At 37.7% G+C, this 17,366-nt stretch overlaps 1 protein-coding gene across 1 annotated transcript in view; it reads left to right on the forward strand.

Annotated features, from left to right (window-relative positions):
* The window catches only part of atf6 (activating transcription factor 6), a 115,725-nt gene that overhangs the window by 44,830 nt on the left and 53,529 nt on the right, over nt 1-17,366 (forward strand). The window contains exons 10-12 of the mRNA XM_007902964.2: nt 4,611-4,754; nt 9,512-9,622; nt 10,654-10,753. Of these exons, the coding sequence (XP_007901155.1) occupies nt 4,611-4,754; nt 9,512-9,622; nt 10,654-10,753 (355 nt within the window). The remainder of the gene's footprint in view (nt 1-4,610; nt 4,755-9,511; nt 9,623-10,653; nt 10,754-17,366) is intronic.

A 17,366-nucleotide genomic window follows, 5' to 3' on the forward strand; every position in this document is an offset into this window, starting at 1 on the left:
TGAAATGGAAACAGCTGTTGGAGCTTTAACTGTCTGCTACATCTTACAGGGCAGACATGATAAATAGTAACAGTACTGAAAAGAAATTCAGTATTTCAAAGGGTTAAATGGCTCAAACAACAGTTTAACCAAAGGTTATTGCATCTTGAGAACCAAAGTAATTGGTTATTTTTTCTTCCCTGCTTTTCTAGTTTTGGATCATAAATTATACTTATTCTTAATGTGGAAAATGTTGTGTATTTTTGCAGTTTTAATCCAATTATTCAGGTTTGTGTAAATTACGCTAGTCATGTGCAGTTCAGTATTACGAACGTGATGTTTATACATACATTTAAAACGGCAGATATAAAATAAACATTTTACAATTGAGCTGATTTGGCAATAGGGCCTGGAATTATTGCTGTGTTACACTGAAAGGTTTGAGTCAACAAACATTTGTGGTGCATTTTCAGCTTCTCCCTCATCAAATTCTATTTCAGTCCATAAAATGCATCCGACTCCTAATTTTACTTTCTTTATGTAGCACCTTGAATTTATCTGTATTGAACTTCATTTACTAGTCATCGACTATTGTACCATAGCCAATCAAGCTCCCTTTGTAAGATCTTTGCTGCCTCCTCTGATTCCATATTTGGTTCCTAGCTTTGTGTGTTCTGCATTTTTTTTGTAAAATATGGACTATTTCCAGATTAATGACGAGATGTTTCCATTTGTTTTCTGCTAAATTTCCTAGTTATTCTTGAGAATAATAATTACTTGCCATCCCCACTCATCCATCTTCTCTTTCAATAAATGGCATGACCAACTAGGGAGTTCTGCCGGTCGCTGCATCTTTAGTAATAATTTTCCTGCTCTTTGGTTTATATTCCTAGATCGTTTACTAATTCCTTATTGATCCCATGATCGCTCATTGAAGCCGTGATCTGAATCTTAATATGAGCCACATTTTCATCATCCATCACTTGTATTTTCAATAGTTCCAATTATTTTTTTTATGCACAAACCACCTTTTGTGATGCTGCTTTGACTTAGATTAATTACTTTCAAACTTCTCAAATGCACTTAAATATGCACCCTATAATAAAGACCATATAACTATGGTCATTGTCAGGACAGCACCCCTACTTTTTTTTAAAAACGGTTGGAGTTATATTACCAGTTGTCCATTCATCTGGTACCACGTTTTTCACAATGAGCTGTGAAACATTTCCTGCCCAGCGCCACCATCTGTTTCTTTCATCATTTTTCATGTTCTTTTGGATGCATTCCATTTTATCTGGGTGAATTGTGAATATTCAGGTATTCCAGATTTTTTAGTTCGTTATTGACCTCGCTTTCTCTATAAGCACCCCATACTTGCTTAATGCTGCCCACTGCACTATAATCGTGAGTGTAATGTGTCAACTTCAAGGGGAGGTTTTAATGAAGACCAAAACAATGGAAAGAAATGCTATTTTTCCAAAATATTGTTCCTAAATAGTCTGGACATAGTCCATGTTGTTATTGACTTTAGTGCATTTCTTCAAACCCCTCCTCCATAATTTTTTCCTATTAAGGTTACTGTCAGGCTCTGTGGTTAAAAAATATTTGTGGGTTTAGTTGCCAGTTTTATTACCAAATCTTTCTTCATTTTCTTTACATTTCAAGTCTTCAGTGCCTTTCAATTCAATATTAAAACATATTGCACTTACAAATGCCTGGATGCATCAGTTGCGATTGAGTCCATGACAGTGCAAATTGAATGTGTTTTGTTGGAAGCCATTGACTCAATGGAGCTAAAATGGCCATTACTCTTGAACAGTAAAAGTTTAACGTTGCAGAGAGTTAGTGATTTTTTTTCTTCTATTGCTAACATGAATGAATTATCTTTATTTGACCATTTTTTAAAAAATAAATTGCTTTCCAACACTTCACAGCATTCCATCCTTCAAGCCAAATGAACAGCAACTGGAGTATTGGTTAGTGTCTTGGTGTTAATGATACCCTCAGGATAAAAGTCGTAACAAGGTTCCAAAATCTAATTTTTTTAAATTTATTTTGTTCTTTTAAAAGTGAAGTCGTGATCACAGCATGCAGTGGGCAAATCCTCTGCCCCTGCACACTCAAAGACCTGGTTGTTAGTTGATTGGCAGGTCACTTTTCTAGGGGTAATAATTCTTTCAAAAAAATATATTTTTTTAAATAATCATTTGGTCACTCAATCCACAAATGTTTGTGGGACACTGCTGTGCGCAATTGGCTGCCGCATTTATATATATATATAATTTATAAATATAGTCAATTCCCTTTACTATGAAGCAATTTAAGGCGTCTCGAAGATGTATTAAGGCGCTTTATCAAATGCATGGATTATTACAATAAAATAGCTCCCTGTTAATGTGATGCGTGTAGTGTGGGTGGTCTTACAGTAAGAAACTGAGAGAAGGTTGATGATCGGAGGAGAAAGCAGAGATTGCTTTTACCATCTGTTTGGGACAGATTTCCTCAATGTTTTAACAACTGGTCAATTGGCAGATCATTTTGCTACTTTGATTTCTCTGGTTCACTATACCTCCTGATAGCGGAAGAGAGAGCACACATGCCTTTTGTTGATGCATTGACAGACCTTTCCCAGTGTAAAAAAAACCTCTTGATTTTGAAAATGGAAATCCCTTACAATGAGGTTGTTGAGAAATTATTACATTTGGATTGCTTTGTGAATCTTTCATGGAATTTCTATTAGCCAGGATTCACCTAATAATAATCTTTGAAGTTGATAAAGCGTTTTAACACATTGTCGAGGTATCTCAAAGATATTCACAGGATTTGACTTTTTTCGTGAATGGGGCAGCCTGTTTGCACCCAGCAGTGTCGTACGTGGCCACAAAGTGAATGATCAATTTTATCTAGTTCCACGCCAGGAGAAACTCCTTTTTCAAAAAGTGCCAAGATGTCTTTCACATCCACCTGAACAGGAAGAAGGGACCTCAGTTTAACATCTCACCAGAAGAACAGCACCTTCAACAATGCAGCAACACTGCATTTGAGTGTCAACCAAGACCTGACATGAGCCCACAACTTTCTGACTGAGGCAAGAGTACCATTGAGCTAGTGAGCCAATGACAATATTATTGGTATTGCAGAAATATAACTGGACGTGGAAGGTGTTTGAGATGCAGTTGAGAGGACACAAAATGTTTGACAAAGATAGATGTGAATTGCAGTTTAGGAGTTGGAATGGCATGACAGCTGTTGAAGAGGGTGGATTAACAGCAGAAGGAGAAACACCGTAAATAATCTGGAGAGAAATTAATAACAGGCAACAAAAAAATTGACAACTGCTATTGATCCCAATCTTGCTCAGTGGACAGATGGAGACCTTTGGAGGCAAGGAAGAGAGGCAGAAAATTATTAATCCTGATAATTTTCCAGACAAAGTGATCAGACGAGGGACTGCTGGAAAGTACAAGGAGTTTAGTAGAGTTGATGAGTTACTGCTTAATGGGTCACTGCAGTTTACAGACACTGTCTGGATACCTTGCTGGCATGAGTAGATAGATGTATGTAATCATTAATCAAAGACTTGTTTGAGAGAGTAAATGTTTAGTTTCAGCTATGGTTTGCCAGAAGCAATTGAAAAGGTATCAACTGTTGTTGAAAAATTGGAGAGTTACACAAAGAACATAAAATTGAGTGTACACATATGTTCATCAATACTCCAGCCAACAATGTTAAAAGGTTGCGTTCCAAGATAAAGCAGAATTTTTTATTACCATGTATTTCTGTTTTGGATGGTGATAAACCTCTCATATGTTAGTTTTCTCATTTTATTTCTTACTAGCTGTACCTGTTGCAGCTTCATTTGCAATCAAAGGATCCAACATGGAATGTAGATTGTGACACAGTCAGACATTTCATCTTTATGTATCCTCATCTGGGAGGACTCCTGTGGGAGGACTCAGTGGAAGGACTCAACGCTTAAAAATGTAATTTTGTTGTTGCCGCGAGCTTAGCTTCGTCTGTGTTCTTTATTCTAGTTCCTGCCGCTTGGCTACGTGTGTGCTCTGACGCGCGATGCCACAGTGCCACTTTGACTCGGCAGCCTCCAGGTGTAACCGCAGCGAAAATCGCAAAACTAAAAATAACTCATGAACGCTAGAAGATACCTGAAAACAATATGTCCATGTCACTCTCAAATACAATACCTTTCCGATGAAGTATAAATCATGTCTCTACGTCAATCGGTTATTGCGATTCTTCTTGAAGCGCAAACAGACATTGTTATTTTATTAGTAGAGAAGAAGTTTTACGGCATTCATAGTGTTTCTTTTTACTAGAGTCTGGATTCAGTTGCACAACACCAAACTTATTTACTTGATATTTTTTCTTGGAAAGTCACCTGGTCAGTATTTTTCAAGGTTCAGGATGAACGAAAAGGTTGAGTTGAACCTGTGCTTGCAGCTTAATGCTGTCACCAAATGAAACATCCATTCTTGAGTGCTAACATGGCTCCCCATAACAAACACGTGTAACCAAAAAAGGATAATATCCATAAATGTTTGAAAACCTTTAAAAGCTAGGATATATGTTGATTATATAAGTTGATTTAATTCCATATGTTTTCTTTTCAGCATATGGGACCAAGATTTCAGTTCATTGAAGTCCACTGGTAGCACGAGCTCCCACAGCAGACATCTATTGGGATTCTCTGAAGAAAATGAGGCTGCAAGTTTTCAGGAAACAGCTGAGAAATCCATTGAAGAGAACAACTACAGGTAACCTGCCTTCACCATACCCAGGGTACAATATCTTTGTTGGAATTTTCCAAACATTATTCCAGCCTCACACTATTTTGTGTTCCTTTCATAAAAATATTCTGGGTCAGAATCCATAGCTCACAAAGCAACACTTGCCTCTCTATATAAATATTGCTGATTATATTTGCATTAGTCTAGGTTTGGGGATACAATAGGAAATGGCATTTGCTGCAAATTTGACCTCCTGGCCTCTGCCCTATCCTTGATTGACCCCGCTCCTAATTGTGCTCGCACCTTCATTGTGGAGTCTCACTTATAAGCTACCTTTTGCTGGTATGGGTGTAAGAGATGTTTCATGTGTTGACATCTATTCAGGCAAATGGTAAATTCTTTGGAATGCAATTTGTCTCATTTTTTGACAGTCGAGTTGGTAATATGTGCTATCAGACCATGAACTGATGGGTTTCTAATATTAATAATAATAATCCTTGAATTTGATATAGCACCTTATCATGTGTTTGAGACATCTCAAAGCCCTTCATAGAATATACTGTGAAGTGACATGTCTTTATATTTTGTAGGTAAAATGTGGCAGCCAATTGTGCACAGCAGTGTCCCACAAACAGTCGTGGATTGAGCGATCAAATTATTATTTATTTATTTATTTGAAGGAATTATTACCCTGGAAAAGCGATCTGCCAATCTATCAAAGGAAAAAAATGGGGTGTGTAATCACACTGTGTCAGTGACTCTGGCGAATCTGAAGTGTTTGGATTTTCTAAGTTGCCTTTTAAATACCTACAATTTATCTTTTTTAAGTAGATTTTACACCCACACCAACTGCACTGCGTTGGAGACGGTCATCTTCTTAGTTTTTTGTAATGCACGGAAAACAGGTGGTTTACTCGGCACACAAAAAATACTCAGCTGTACAGACCAGAAGATGCAGATTCAAATTCACACATGTGCAGAGTTAATTAATCTCATCGTCAGTCTGGATTTCAGGGCAGTATTTTGTAGGTTGACTGTCCACATATGTTAATGCATTTTGTAAAAGATAGGCAAGAAGGTTAAATATATAGTTTTGAAAGCCTGCGTTCATTGTACCGAAACGTCGTCTGTATATTGCATTATCTTCAGAAATCATAATTCTAACCTTCAGCCATGCCAAAATTCACAAACTAAAAATTAAACTCTGAACTTTTGAGACTCATTTCATAAACAGCTTGATGCTGCAGTGGGAGGGTGGTAGAATGGATGTTCTAAAGGGATGAGAATGTGGAGTCCTGTAGCTCAGTGGTTAGAGCACTCGCCTTGCAAGTGAGACACCTGAGTTCAATTCCCGGCAGGTCAGGGCGAAACCGTGGGCAAGTTTCCTTATTCCACACACCTAATAATAATCCCTCCAAAACAAAAACAATAATAAATTGGTCATTTTCAATCTACGACTGTTTGTGGGACACAGCTGTGCGCAATTGGCTGCCGCGTTTCGCCCACAAATATACAGTCACTTCACTTTACAGTCTATTCTGTGAAGCGCTTTGAGATGTCGAAGACGTTATTATGAGATTAGATGGACTGAAGGGCTTTTTTCATCCAAACCGATCTTGTGACAATCTTCCTCAATAATTTTGAACTTGTTTCTAAAACTAATATCAGCATTTTGAACAAATCCAACCCATTACATTTGGCAGGGTTTCTCACACCTAGGATAGCTCTTACCATTTTTTATTTTTCTGTAAAAAATTGTTCTGTCACTAATTCTCCTGACTTGTAAGCTGATAAGTTATCACTACTGCTTGTGCTCTTAAATAAGTAGTATAGAGAGCTCAGTTTGTTGGCTTTGCTCTTTCTCTGTTGCTTCTGAACAGACAAGAATGGGATTATTATCTTGCATGAGCTAAAATAATATGCAGGAATCAAACCAGGGGATGTATTTAATGTTCAGTACTTGAGCAGGCTGCAATGACTACTCGCTATTTGCTGTTCAAAGACTGAACTGTGTTTGCAATGTAGAAAATTTTAAACTTCTTTCAGTTTGGGTCTGTTAAACTGCGCCTTCCCATATCCAGAAGAAACTTCAGTCAGATCTAAATGTTGTACTTTTTTTTAAAACCTGTAAATGAAAACTCCAGATCAGTTAGCTGTGGCTTTAAGAGCAAAGATGGTATGAAACCAATGTAGTTTTTCCCAGATCTGAATTCTCTGGAGATTAGAGTATTTCTAGCTCCTGAGAAAACCTCTCTGGCAGCCAACCAACCAAACCATAAACCTTAAGAAAACTGTAATTGAATATGGAGCTTCTTAGAAAAAATTTTAGTTCATGAAAAGAGATTTCAAAATAGAATCAGGTCTTCGGAAAATATTTTAAGCACTTTACAATGCTTTATGTGTGTTGGCATTGCAAGGTAACATGCCCTTTTTTTAATATATATATATATATAAAAAGAGAACTTACCAAATGTAACCTGTGTTTAGCTGAACCTGAGACAATTCATTGGTAGGCAGAGATCAGTTTTGGTATTCTATTTTATGAAGATGATAATTTAGTTGTCTTTGTTCTAAGTTGACAATCTTGTATTCTTTCGCAAATTGAAATGTTGAGAGCTATTTCGATTTTGCAGACAGAAGGGAAAATCACAACTTTGTTTCTTCCTGATTCTTGGTGAAATTTAATCTGTCAGCGGAAAGAAGCCAGTCATTTTTACTTAATTTAGCCTGAAAAATCAATATTGGCTATGTCAGTTACATTATCCACAGGCTCTTTGATTGCGGTGGACATCATGGCTGATCCAGGTTCTGTCTGCCCAACATCCACACTTGCATCCTTTCTAACAGCAATTAATCTTAGAATCACAACTGACTTTGAACTTGATGCCAGTTATAATGCCCCTTTTCTGTCCTGGCTGAGTTGAGGTAACTGAACTCAAGCCTTGGAATCAAGCCTAGAAATGCCCTTGCCTCAATGATTTACTACCATACCGCACTTCATCCCGACTGAACAAAATACCGAATTTGTGTTCAGCCAACGAAACCCTTCAAATGCACAATTAGAAGTGAGATTTTTTTGTTTTTTTTCATGAACTGTAATTAATTCAGTCATTGCTAAAGACTCCTTTGACATTGTGAAATAGAATAAATCCAAAGAACTTTACTGTTCCTTCTGCTCATAACACTGTGATGTGCAGTACATGAGTTAACATGCAAAGGAATCTATAAACTTTGTATTGTTCTGTATGTTAATTGCTAAGCAAATTATTTAGATCTTGGAAAATATTAGTTACCAAGTCACCTTGGAGTGTGTGGCCAAAGGCACAAGGTCTTGAGACGGGCATTGAAGGAGGTGAGGGATGGGGCGAAGCAGAGGGATTCAGGGATGGAGTTCCAGAGGGTTGGAGCAGAAAAGCTGATGGCCCGACCTCCAATGGTGGCCAGAGCGGGGGACATGGAGCAGGCCAGTGCCCGTCGAACAGAGGGAGCAGAAAGGCTGGTTTGGTATTGAGATCGCAGAGTTAGGGAGGAGCAAGGCCCTGGAGGGCTTTAAAATTCAAGATTTAATTGAAGGTTTTCCTACCATGTATGCTTTCCTATGGAAAGGGGAAGAGAAGACTAACAATCAAATAATTATTAGTCCCTGTTACAGACCATTAACAGTTTCTCTGCTCTGCACAATCAGTATTTATTAGTTTTGTTTACTGTATGAGTTGTGAAGAGATTGGTCAGAACATTTTTCAATTCTGTATTATTTTGGAATCTATTTTGGCTCATTGACCATTGCTGATCAAGCACATCTTGAAATGGATTGATGACTTGTAGATGGATTTTCCTTGCAGACAAATGGGCATCTGAAGATAATGAAGAGTTGGAATCTGAAGTCTTCTCATGTTGTAACATTGATGTACTATATCACTAGTGCTTCCTTTCTTCACTGCATGACATTAAAAATGATGTGTTTTCAGTGTTGATACATTTCACTTAACATTAGAGACTTCTGGTATATTTTGTTCAGCTTTGTTTTCTTTCCAGTCATTGTCTCCAGATTCATAACTTGGCCAACATGGCAGAATTAGTTCTGGCTAAATTCTTTACTTCAAACATTTTTTTGCTAGCGTTTTATTGGCTGACGCAAGAGCACTGCCTGCAGATATTTGGAAGGCTGTTGCCTTGCCACATTGAAATTTTTTTTTCAATTTTTCCCAAAGTTTTGATATCAAGACAAAGGATTTAGTTGCACTTCTTTGGATGCTGAACCAACTCTGATTTTGTTTTTGTGTTGTCTTCATATCATCCTAGACACGTCTGTGGCAAAACTGATGATGTCAGGACTTTTGTGTTAATACCAATATTAATAACAACAACTTGGATTTATATAGCGCCCTCCACACCGGACGGCATCTCAGAGTGCTTTTAATAATAATCATTGCATTTGATATATTGCCTTATGTCGAGATGTCTCAAAGCGTTTCACAGGAGTTACTGTGAAGTATAGTGACTCTATTTTGTGGGTGAAACACAGCAGCCAATTGATCACATGTATATGATGTACATATGTATAATATCCATGTATTATTTATATAATCACATATGGTATACGTACTGTAACTCACATTTTATCATAAGTATATGAATTTGTGTACCCTGAGTTCCATATTTAATTTCACATACTGAACATTTCTTGTTTCCGGTTGATTTTCATGAACCTGGCTCTCGACCCTTTAATTTTAGCCAAAAGGGAATTATATTCTAAATCAATGATTTATACTTGTATCTTTCAGGAATGGAATTTCATTTTCAGACAAGAAAGATCTCATGGTGGTAAGAAAGGAACCTCTTCTGTTCGTCCAAAGAGCGTGTCAGCCACAGGTCAATGGGACTGAATCACTTCGGTTAGTAAAAGACAGCTAAAAGTCTTCAAATGCTCCATCTGACAGATGCACATAAAGCTGATTACAACTTGTACTTGGGGGATGAAGCATGCAGGTTGAGAGGAGATTTAATAGAGTTGTTCAAAATTATGAGGCTTTTTTGATAGAGTAAATAGGAAGAAGCTGTTTCCTCTGTCGGGTGGGTCGATAACCAGAGGATACAGATTTAAGATGATCAGCAAAAGAACCAGCAGGGAGATGAGGAGAATTTTTTTTTACCCAGTAAGTTGTTACGATCTGGAATGCACTGCTGAAAGGGTGGTGAAAGTGGATTTGATTTTCAAAAGGGAATTGGATAGGTACTTGAAAAGGAAAACATTCACAGGGCTATGTGGTAAGAGCAGGGGAGTGGGACTAGTTGGATAGCTCTTTCAAAGAGCCATCACAAGCACTTTGAGCCGAATGGCCTCCTTCTGTGCTGTAAGATTCTGAGATTCTGAAATTGTTTATACACAGAGTAGTACTTTTAGCAAAATCTCCATAGAATTGGGGCCTGGAATGGGAGACGCTAGATCTTGTTAAACCTAAGGATTCTGTTAATTGTGGTCTTACCTGAGCAGATTGTGGTACGCCCTAAACCCAATTTCCAGATATGATTGTGGAGGAGAGAGGTTGGCGGAAATCTATGATTGTTTTTAAAATCATGAATAGGTTTGGTAGGATAAAGAGAAAAAACTTTTCCACTAATTGGTGAGTCCATAACAAAGGGGTGGGAGGATAAGTTTGCAGATTTGTTTTACACCGAATTGTAGAAATATAACATACTTTACCACAAAGAGCTGTTAGCCGATTCTATTTTGAACATGAATAGGATACAACATTTGTGAAAAACAGTTTGGGGAGACAATAGGTGAATAGGGTGCATAGCGAGTGTGAGATCTGGCGCAAGTGTAAACATGATTGGTAGAGTTTTCCATGGTTTGTGCAATTTCAATCCAGAAACATTAGTGCTACAGAGATTTTGAAGTTTCTTTTTGTTTATTTTATTGTAGACTTGCAGACGAACTCCGTGGGTGGGTCCATCGGCACGAAGTAGTAAGAGTTAAGTCAAGGAAGGGGTCCAGGATGTACCACAAGACTCAGACAGGATCGGTATGTGCTTCTTGTTCACTCTTTTTAGTAGAAAACTGAGAATATCTCACATCAAACATAGTTGAAACCCTTTTCTATGCAGTCATCACCTCCTGGTGGGTATATCCAGTGACCTCCTCACCGGTCTCCCCAACTCCCCAATTTATAAAATCCAATTCATTCAAAACGTTGCCACCTTTATCCTCCTCCGCACCAAACCCATCACCACAATCCTTGCCAGGCTCCATTGACTCCCTATTCCACAACAGATCAATTTCAAAATCCTCACACTCGCATGCAAACCACTTATGCCCCAGCATACCTCTCTGACTTGCTTGCACCCACTCCTCTATCTGCCTCTTTCGCTCAGCTGACTCTAGCCTCCTGATTGTCCCTCGTCCCCTCTTCTCCACCATCAGTAGCCATGCTTTCAGCCACTATGCCCTGAGAACTCTGAGCCTCAATCCTTTTGCTTTGCGCTCTCTTTGCCCATTTTCAAATCATATGAAGACCATTTCTCTTCGACCATGCACACAGTCACCTCTCCTCTCCCTGGCTCAAGGCCTGCCACTGTTGATCGCTCCGAGACGCCAGCTCACACAAAGACCCTATATGAATGCTACTTTTGAGATTTATGCTGTGAATCTTGTGTTGGTGTCAGACGTAAAGAATTTCACTTTGACCATAATGCACATTAGTGGTTTAAAAATACCCCCTTAAAGATTTGATTTGTTTCAAATTCAGTCATTTTTAACTATGACTTCCAATCTCTTTCTATGTGAAGCAGATTACATAGGAGGACATTCAGCCCATTGAGTCTGTTCCAGCAGTTTATTAGATGTGCTGATGTGAATTAAAAGGAAAAGCTTTCTTTTATAATTTTTTTTAAAAGTATATTTTACAGAAAATTAAAAGCTTTCTTGGGTTAAAGAGCATTTACATTCCAACTCACATGGATGTAGCTTGTGGGGTGAAGGTATAATCCTGAGCTAATGTACAGTGTCCCAGACAGTAATTTCTATAAATTGACTAGGTGAAACCATTCATCTCTAATGATGGTATTTTGCCATAATTTGCTGTATACTTGTTTAATATGAATTATAGTCATGAAAAAGTGCATTGCTTATTTCAAGATGGTTTATCCTGCTGTTGAGTCTGAGTTTCAATTATCACATCACAATTTTCACGATTATGTGTGAATTGAATTTGCATAGTCTTTTTCTATTTTGTGTTGCAGTAAAGGGCACTACTGTGAAATTGGTAGTAATGGGACCTTTCATCATTAAAATATAACTATAATATTAATCCTTTATTATTTAATTTGCATATTCCATATTTCTGAACATTGTGTTCTTAAGATCCTGTTTTTGATCTTGCTTCCAATCTACTTCAATGTTTCTTGAGCCTCTGTCCCTCAGATTGAATGCTCATTGAAGGCCCAATTTTTTAAACATAATTAGAATTTGAGAGGAGGGGGAAGAAACTGAGAGATCACCTTCGTGTCTTTTGGTCCTGTTGGGATGTTGCTAGAGTTGACGAACTAAAAGAGTGCAGTTTACCTTTGCAAACACGGGCAAAATTCCTGCATCTTATCAGAGTGGTTGGTTTGTGATCAATTGTACTTTGAAGTATTCCAACAATATGCCAATATTGGATTGAGTTTGTCTTCTGGATGTTTCTGCAGTCGCTGGGGGTGGGGGAGGGGAGAGGTAGCTCAGTTCCAAGGAGACCCTGTCTACCTGTTCTCTCCTTTAAACTCTTCCCCTGGTGCCTAGGTTAAAGTGTCATAAGAATAGATTTTACAGCATAGGTTGTTGTTTACTACCCATTTTTTAAAAGATGTTGCTTTCATCATAGCAGCATGAAACTGTACCAGATGTTAAGCATTTCAATAACAAAGAACTGGTCATGACATTCCTAGGGTATATTGAAGGCTAACTTGATTTTCCAGGATCATAATGCCAGCTTGCCACTTTTAAAAGGTAACTCAAGGCTGTTATTACCAATGCTGCAAATCTTTCTGCCTTAATCAATATAATCTGTGCATAAAACCACTGTAGAATTTGATCAGTACCGCAGACAGCTGAATTGACTGTCATGTTTTGTTGATTTGTTACAGTTGCAGCATTTGAACAATTGCAGCACTTCATTCCAATCTTATCATCTGAATAAATTGTTAATTTCTTTCAAAACTGATTCAACTGCTTTGTAAGTCACTTGGAAGTCGTTGAACAATTGCATTAACTGAATCAAACCCAGGAAATTAGTACCAATTAGGAACAATTATATGAACACAAAGAAAAACACAAGAAAAGACTCTTAGCCTATTTCCTCCGAAGCCCAGGTCCAATTTTTCCACATTGGATTCTTTCCACCTTATTTAATCTACTGAGGGAAGCAACTACTGTAAGTAGCTTCCAAGAAGATGAATTTCTGTGAAATTTCTTGCTGGTGGGTTTATGATAGTTAAGTAATCCAGACAATTTGAATCTGACCAGATGCGTTCCTTAGATCAGTTGTTCACAGCCATCATTTGAACAGCACAGGAACCATCATGATCACTAATGTGATCAATAAATGGTTACAGGTTCAGGTTTGTGAAGGAAATTTTAGGACAAACACCAGAAGGTATTTCTGCGCACAGAAGGTGATCCACAGCTGGAATAAATTATCATAAAGAAAAGGTTGAGATCAGGAAGGAAGGTTGAGACCAGGTTATTGGGTTTATTTGAGAAATTGCTTGATGCTGAATAGGAAGGTTGGTATTTTGGAAGCTCAAATGGGAGCAAAGAGCCTTCTTTTTCCAAAACTCCATTGTGTTCATAAACCTCTGTTTTCGCTTTTGTTCTGTGCTTTCAATCCTGTTAAATCTTTAACTCTCTGTCATTTAAATAGAACTAATTGACCTTGGAGTTGCTTGTTTGGTGTATCACATGTTAATTTTGTCTTGCACCGTGTCAGCACGGTAAATGACGAGTCAGCTAACACCTCTAGTTCAGCTTCCTCCTCAGAGAATTCTGTCCCGTCCATGGATTACATGTGCCTCCTACTCTTGTCATTTCCTAAATACAGACCCTTACATTATCTATTTTATCTTGGTTTGTCACTGGTTAGTCAAGTACTCTGAAAGATCGTGGCTTTCTCTGATTTCTCCTAATTTGGAATTGGATGTATCTACCTTGCTCCGAGTTTGCAAATCAATTTATGGATAGAAGGAATTGGAGGTATCCTAGCACAGATCTCTGAGACACCTGACTGAATTCCTCCTCCTTCAAAGTTACAAAAAAAGCAATGGTTTATACTGCTAGCTGTTTTTTCCCTGGTTTCTTTGTCGTTCACTTTATTTGCCCAAGATCAGCAGGAGGAGCAGCACTCTTTCAATTAGCACAGTTGGACTGTGGCTTGCCCACATGCAGACTAAGTTTTTTTTACACATAGTAAAACATCAGAAAACACAGAGCACCTGTTCATAGCAACGATGAGTTCATGGTTTCCTGGTCAGAGCTCTAGCCTGTTAAGTTGCAATTTTTCTATTCATATGAAGAAAATATTGGAGAGTGTGCAATCGGTACTTAATAGTTGCATACATATCGATTCAGAAGCGCCTCAGAATAAAACCAAAGTAGATTGATTACACGGAAGGAAAACTACCTAGGACTCTTCGTTTCGAGGGGTGGGGGGGAGGTGTCTGGTTTTCAATTAATTGCTCCCTCCACCTCCCTCCACTCTAATACATTGTTTTTCTTATTGACGCCAAGAAGATAGCCAAGTTATCAGCCCTTTTCCAAACACCAATATCTGTAACTGGGTTTGAAGAGTGTCGAAATGTCCCATGATCACTTGCCCACCGGCATTCTATTCCCTCTTTGTGAGAAGTGCATAACCTACCTGCAGACAAGCTGGAGAAAAATAGCAATTAACTGTATCGGTCAGTTTCCAACCTCTCATTTTAGTTGCAGACTTTTGAGGGCACCCTCTGTAGTGATATAACACATTCCTTGCTTGTTGCAGTCTTTGGACACTGCACAAGAATTCTTGATTGCTTTATTGTTGGTCATTCTGCCAGTTGAATTTTTTCATAGTGTCCTCCTTGGCTTACACAGCTTAATCCAAAAGCATCCAGCCTCCTGTTTAGTGTCTTCACAGGTTTCAGCTTTCAGCATTGTCTGTAAATGTAAACTTAAATACCAAGCTCGTCCACTGCTTTGATCTTCACTAAGATGCATGTCCCCTCTGTCAGAGCGGTTCCAAGATCCGTTAACACACTTCCTGCTGGATATATAGACCATATGGAGGGGATACAGACAGTGTGCTCTCCCTTTCTCACTGCTTTGATCCTCTGTTACATTTTGAAAGAAACTGCAGGCTGTAGTATTTCAGAATCTTTCTATTTGTATCATTGAAAGCTTTATTATTTTTAAAAATCTAAATTTAAAATTAGCTTGATAAAGATGCGGGTTTCAAATCAGGCTAGTTAGATCTGAAACTTATGAAACTAACTGAAAAGGATTTTGTATCATCAAAACATTTGTCCCTCAAGAAATATACTTGTAATTTTGTAAATTCTATTTTTTTTCAGGGAACCACTCATGAATGTGAGGGCTTCCAGTACTGGGCATTGGCCCCACTTTGGCACTTCTTGCCACCTTTATCTGCATTGTGCCCTGGACTAGGTATAAAATAAAATACAATGTAAGACTTCTTCCACTATAACAACAATGTGTCTCAATCCTAAGCACAGACGAGGAGTTCCTATTGTACAAGTATGAATTTTTCTAGATCTCACACATAAATTATTCTTGTAGATTTTTTGACCACGACTGCCCCACTTGTATCAGATCCTTAAAGCCAGCAGAGAGCCTGGGAACTGCAATTACATTATTCTTGGCTGGTTTCATCCCCATATTCTAGAAATGAAATTTTGTGCTGAACTCACTGAATCATCCAGTTTTTAAATAGATTTTGTTTCATTTGCTTGCCTAAAACTGTCTGTAGGAGCAATAGATCTCCTGTCTGAGCTTATTGTATATTTTAATTTTAAGGTTTTAAAACAAGCTAAGTTAGAGGTATTTTCAGGGTTGTATTGGGGGCAGCAATCAGTAAGTCAATAAGAACTAACCTGAAAGCTGCTACACATTGCTCCCCCATAGTTACATATATTGATTCTTATCACAAAGAAAATGAATAGGTTTATTATTAAATCAAATCTTTATCCATGTAGATAATTGTACAATGGAATGTAATGTAACCTCAAATCATTTCCCCAACATGAAAGGCGCTGTACAAATGTAATGTTTTAACACCCAGGAATTTGTGTATGAAGTGCTTCCAAATTGCACATCTCCACTCAGAAATTTTTGTATCCCTTTCCCCTGCTCACTTTTTCACTCCCAAGACATGGCAGTAATCTTGATTAACAGATAACTCTTTACCAATTACATTGCTTTAAATAATTAAAGAATTCTTTGGAATATTTTGGGAGAAATGGATGAATTTTTTTATCAGGATTGTAAGTCACAAGATCAGACGCAAGCATTTTGCTTGATCTGTTTTGGTAGAAATTTGAACTCCGTTGTGTAGCACAGAAGAGATGCATTTTTATCATGAAAAAGTCAAGTGGGTATTTATTAGCAAAACCAGTCAAATTGATTCCTGCACAGGACATTCACTGACCAAACTTAGCAGTTTATATGACTCTGGTTCGCCAAAAGAATTTTTTTAAGAATAGAAGTATTTTGCTGCATTTAGTATTGGTATTAATGCTGCATTTGACTTCTGGTGCAGGGTGCCCTGAATTGCTCTCACCAGAACAAGTGCTGTGGACATCATTGTGCGGGAACCAAGATATTCTTCAGGTTTCACGAAGGAGCCCTTCATATGTAGATTCCTAGCTTAGTCTGTTAGATCTGGTATAAAAGGAAACACATGGAGGACATCTGGGAAGAAAGTCACTTTCATTCAATATACTGTACTTGTATTTGTTCTGTTGGCTGAGAAATGGTGCATTGTGTGGTGAAGGGAAACTTATTTTATTAAAAACAGGCCGAAGCTGAACTACAAATAGCTTATCATAAACAAAAGTGCTCTTTGAATGCTGAAAAGGGTGCATTTTCTCTGAACAATTATTAGAATAAGATGTTGATTCTAAAACATTGTTAAAAACATATTTGTATAATAATAATATGAATAATCCTTACATTGATATGGTGCATTTTATGTCAGAAGAAGTCTCAAAGCATTTCACAGGATTCACTATAAAGTATAATGACTGATTTTGAAGATAAATGTGGCAGCCAGTTTTGCTCTAGGCAATGTCCCTCAAACAGCAACATTTGTATTTTTTCCTCATTGTAAGGCTAAGCCTATCAAGTCTTTTAAGTCTTGGATAAATAGTTTATTTTCTTGATTCACGAGTGTGGATTTTTTCATTTAAAATCTACCTTCAAAATCAAGAATAGAAGTAGTTTTTTTCCCCCCAAGCCATTAAAGTGTTGCCTCTTTCACCAACATTTTGATCTCTTAGAAGATTTTTCATTTTTCAGCATGGAAAGAGTTCATTTGATTCATCATGTCTGATCTAATTGAAATAATATTTTAAAAGTTCACTTTTATAAGTGTGGGAATAATTTGACCT

Source organism: Callorhinchus milii, unplaced genomic scaffold, assembly GCF_018977255.1.
Source record: "Callorhinchus milii isolate IMCB2004 unplaced genomic scaffold, IMCB_Cmil_1.0 Scaffold5, whole genome shotgun sequence".
In the NCBI taxonomy this organism is placed as follows: domain Eukaryota; kingdom Metazoa; phylum Chordata; class Chondrichthyes; order Chimaeriformes; family Callorhinchidae; genus Callorhinchus; species Callorhinchus milii.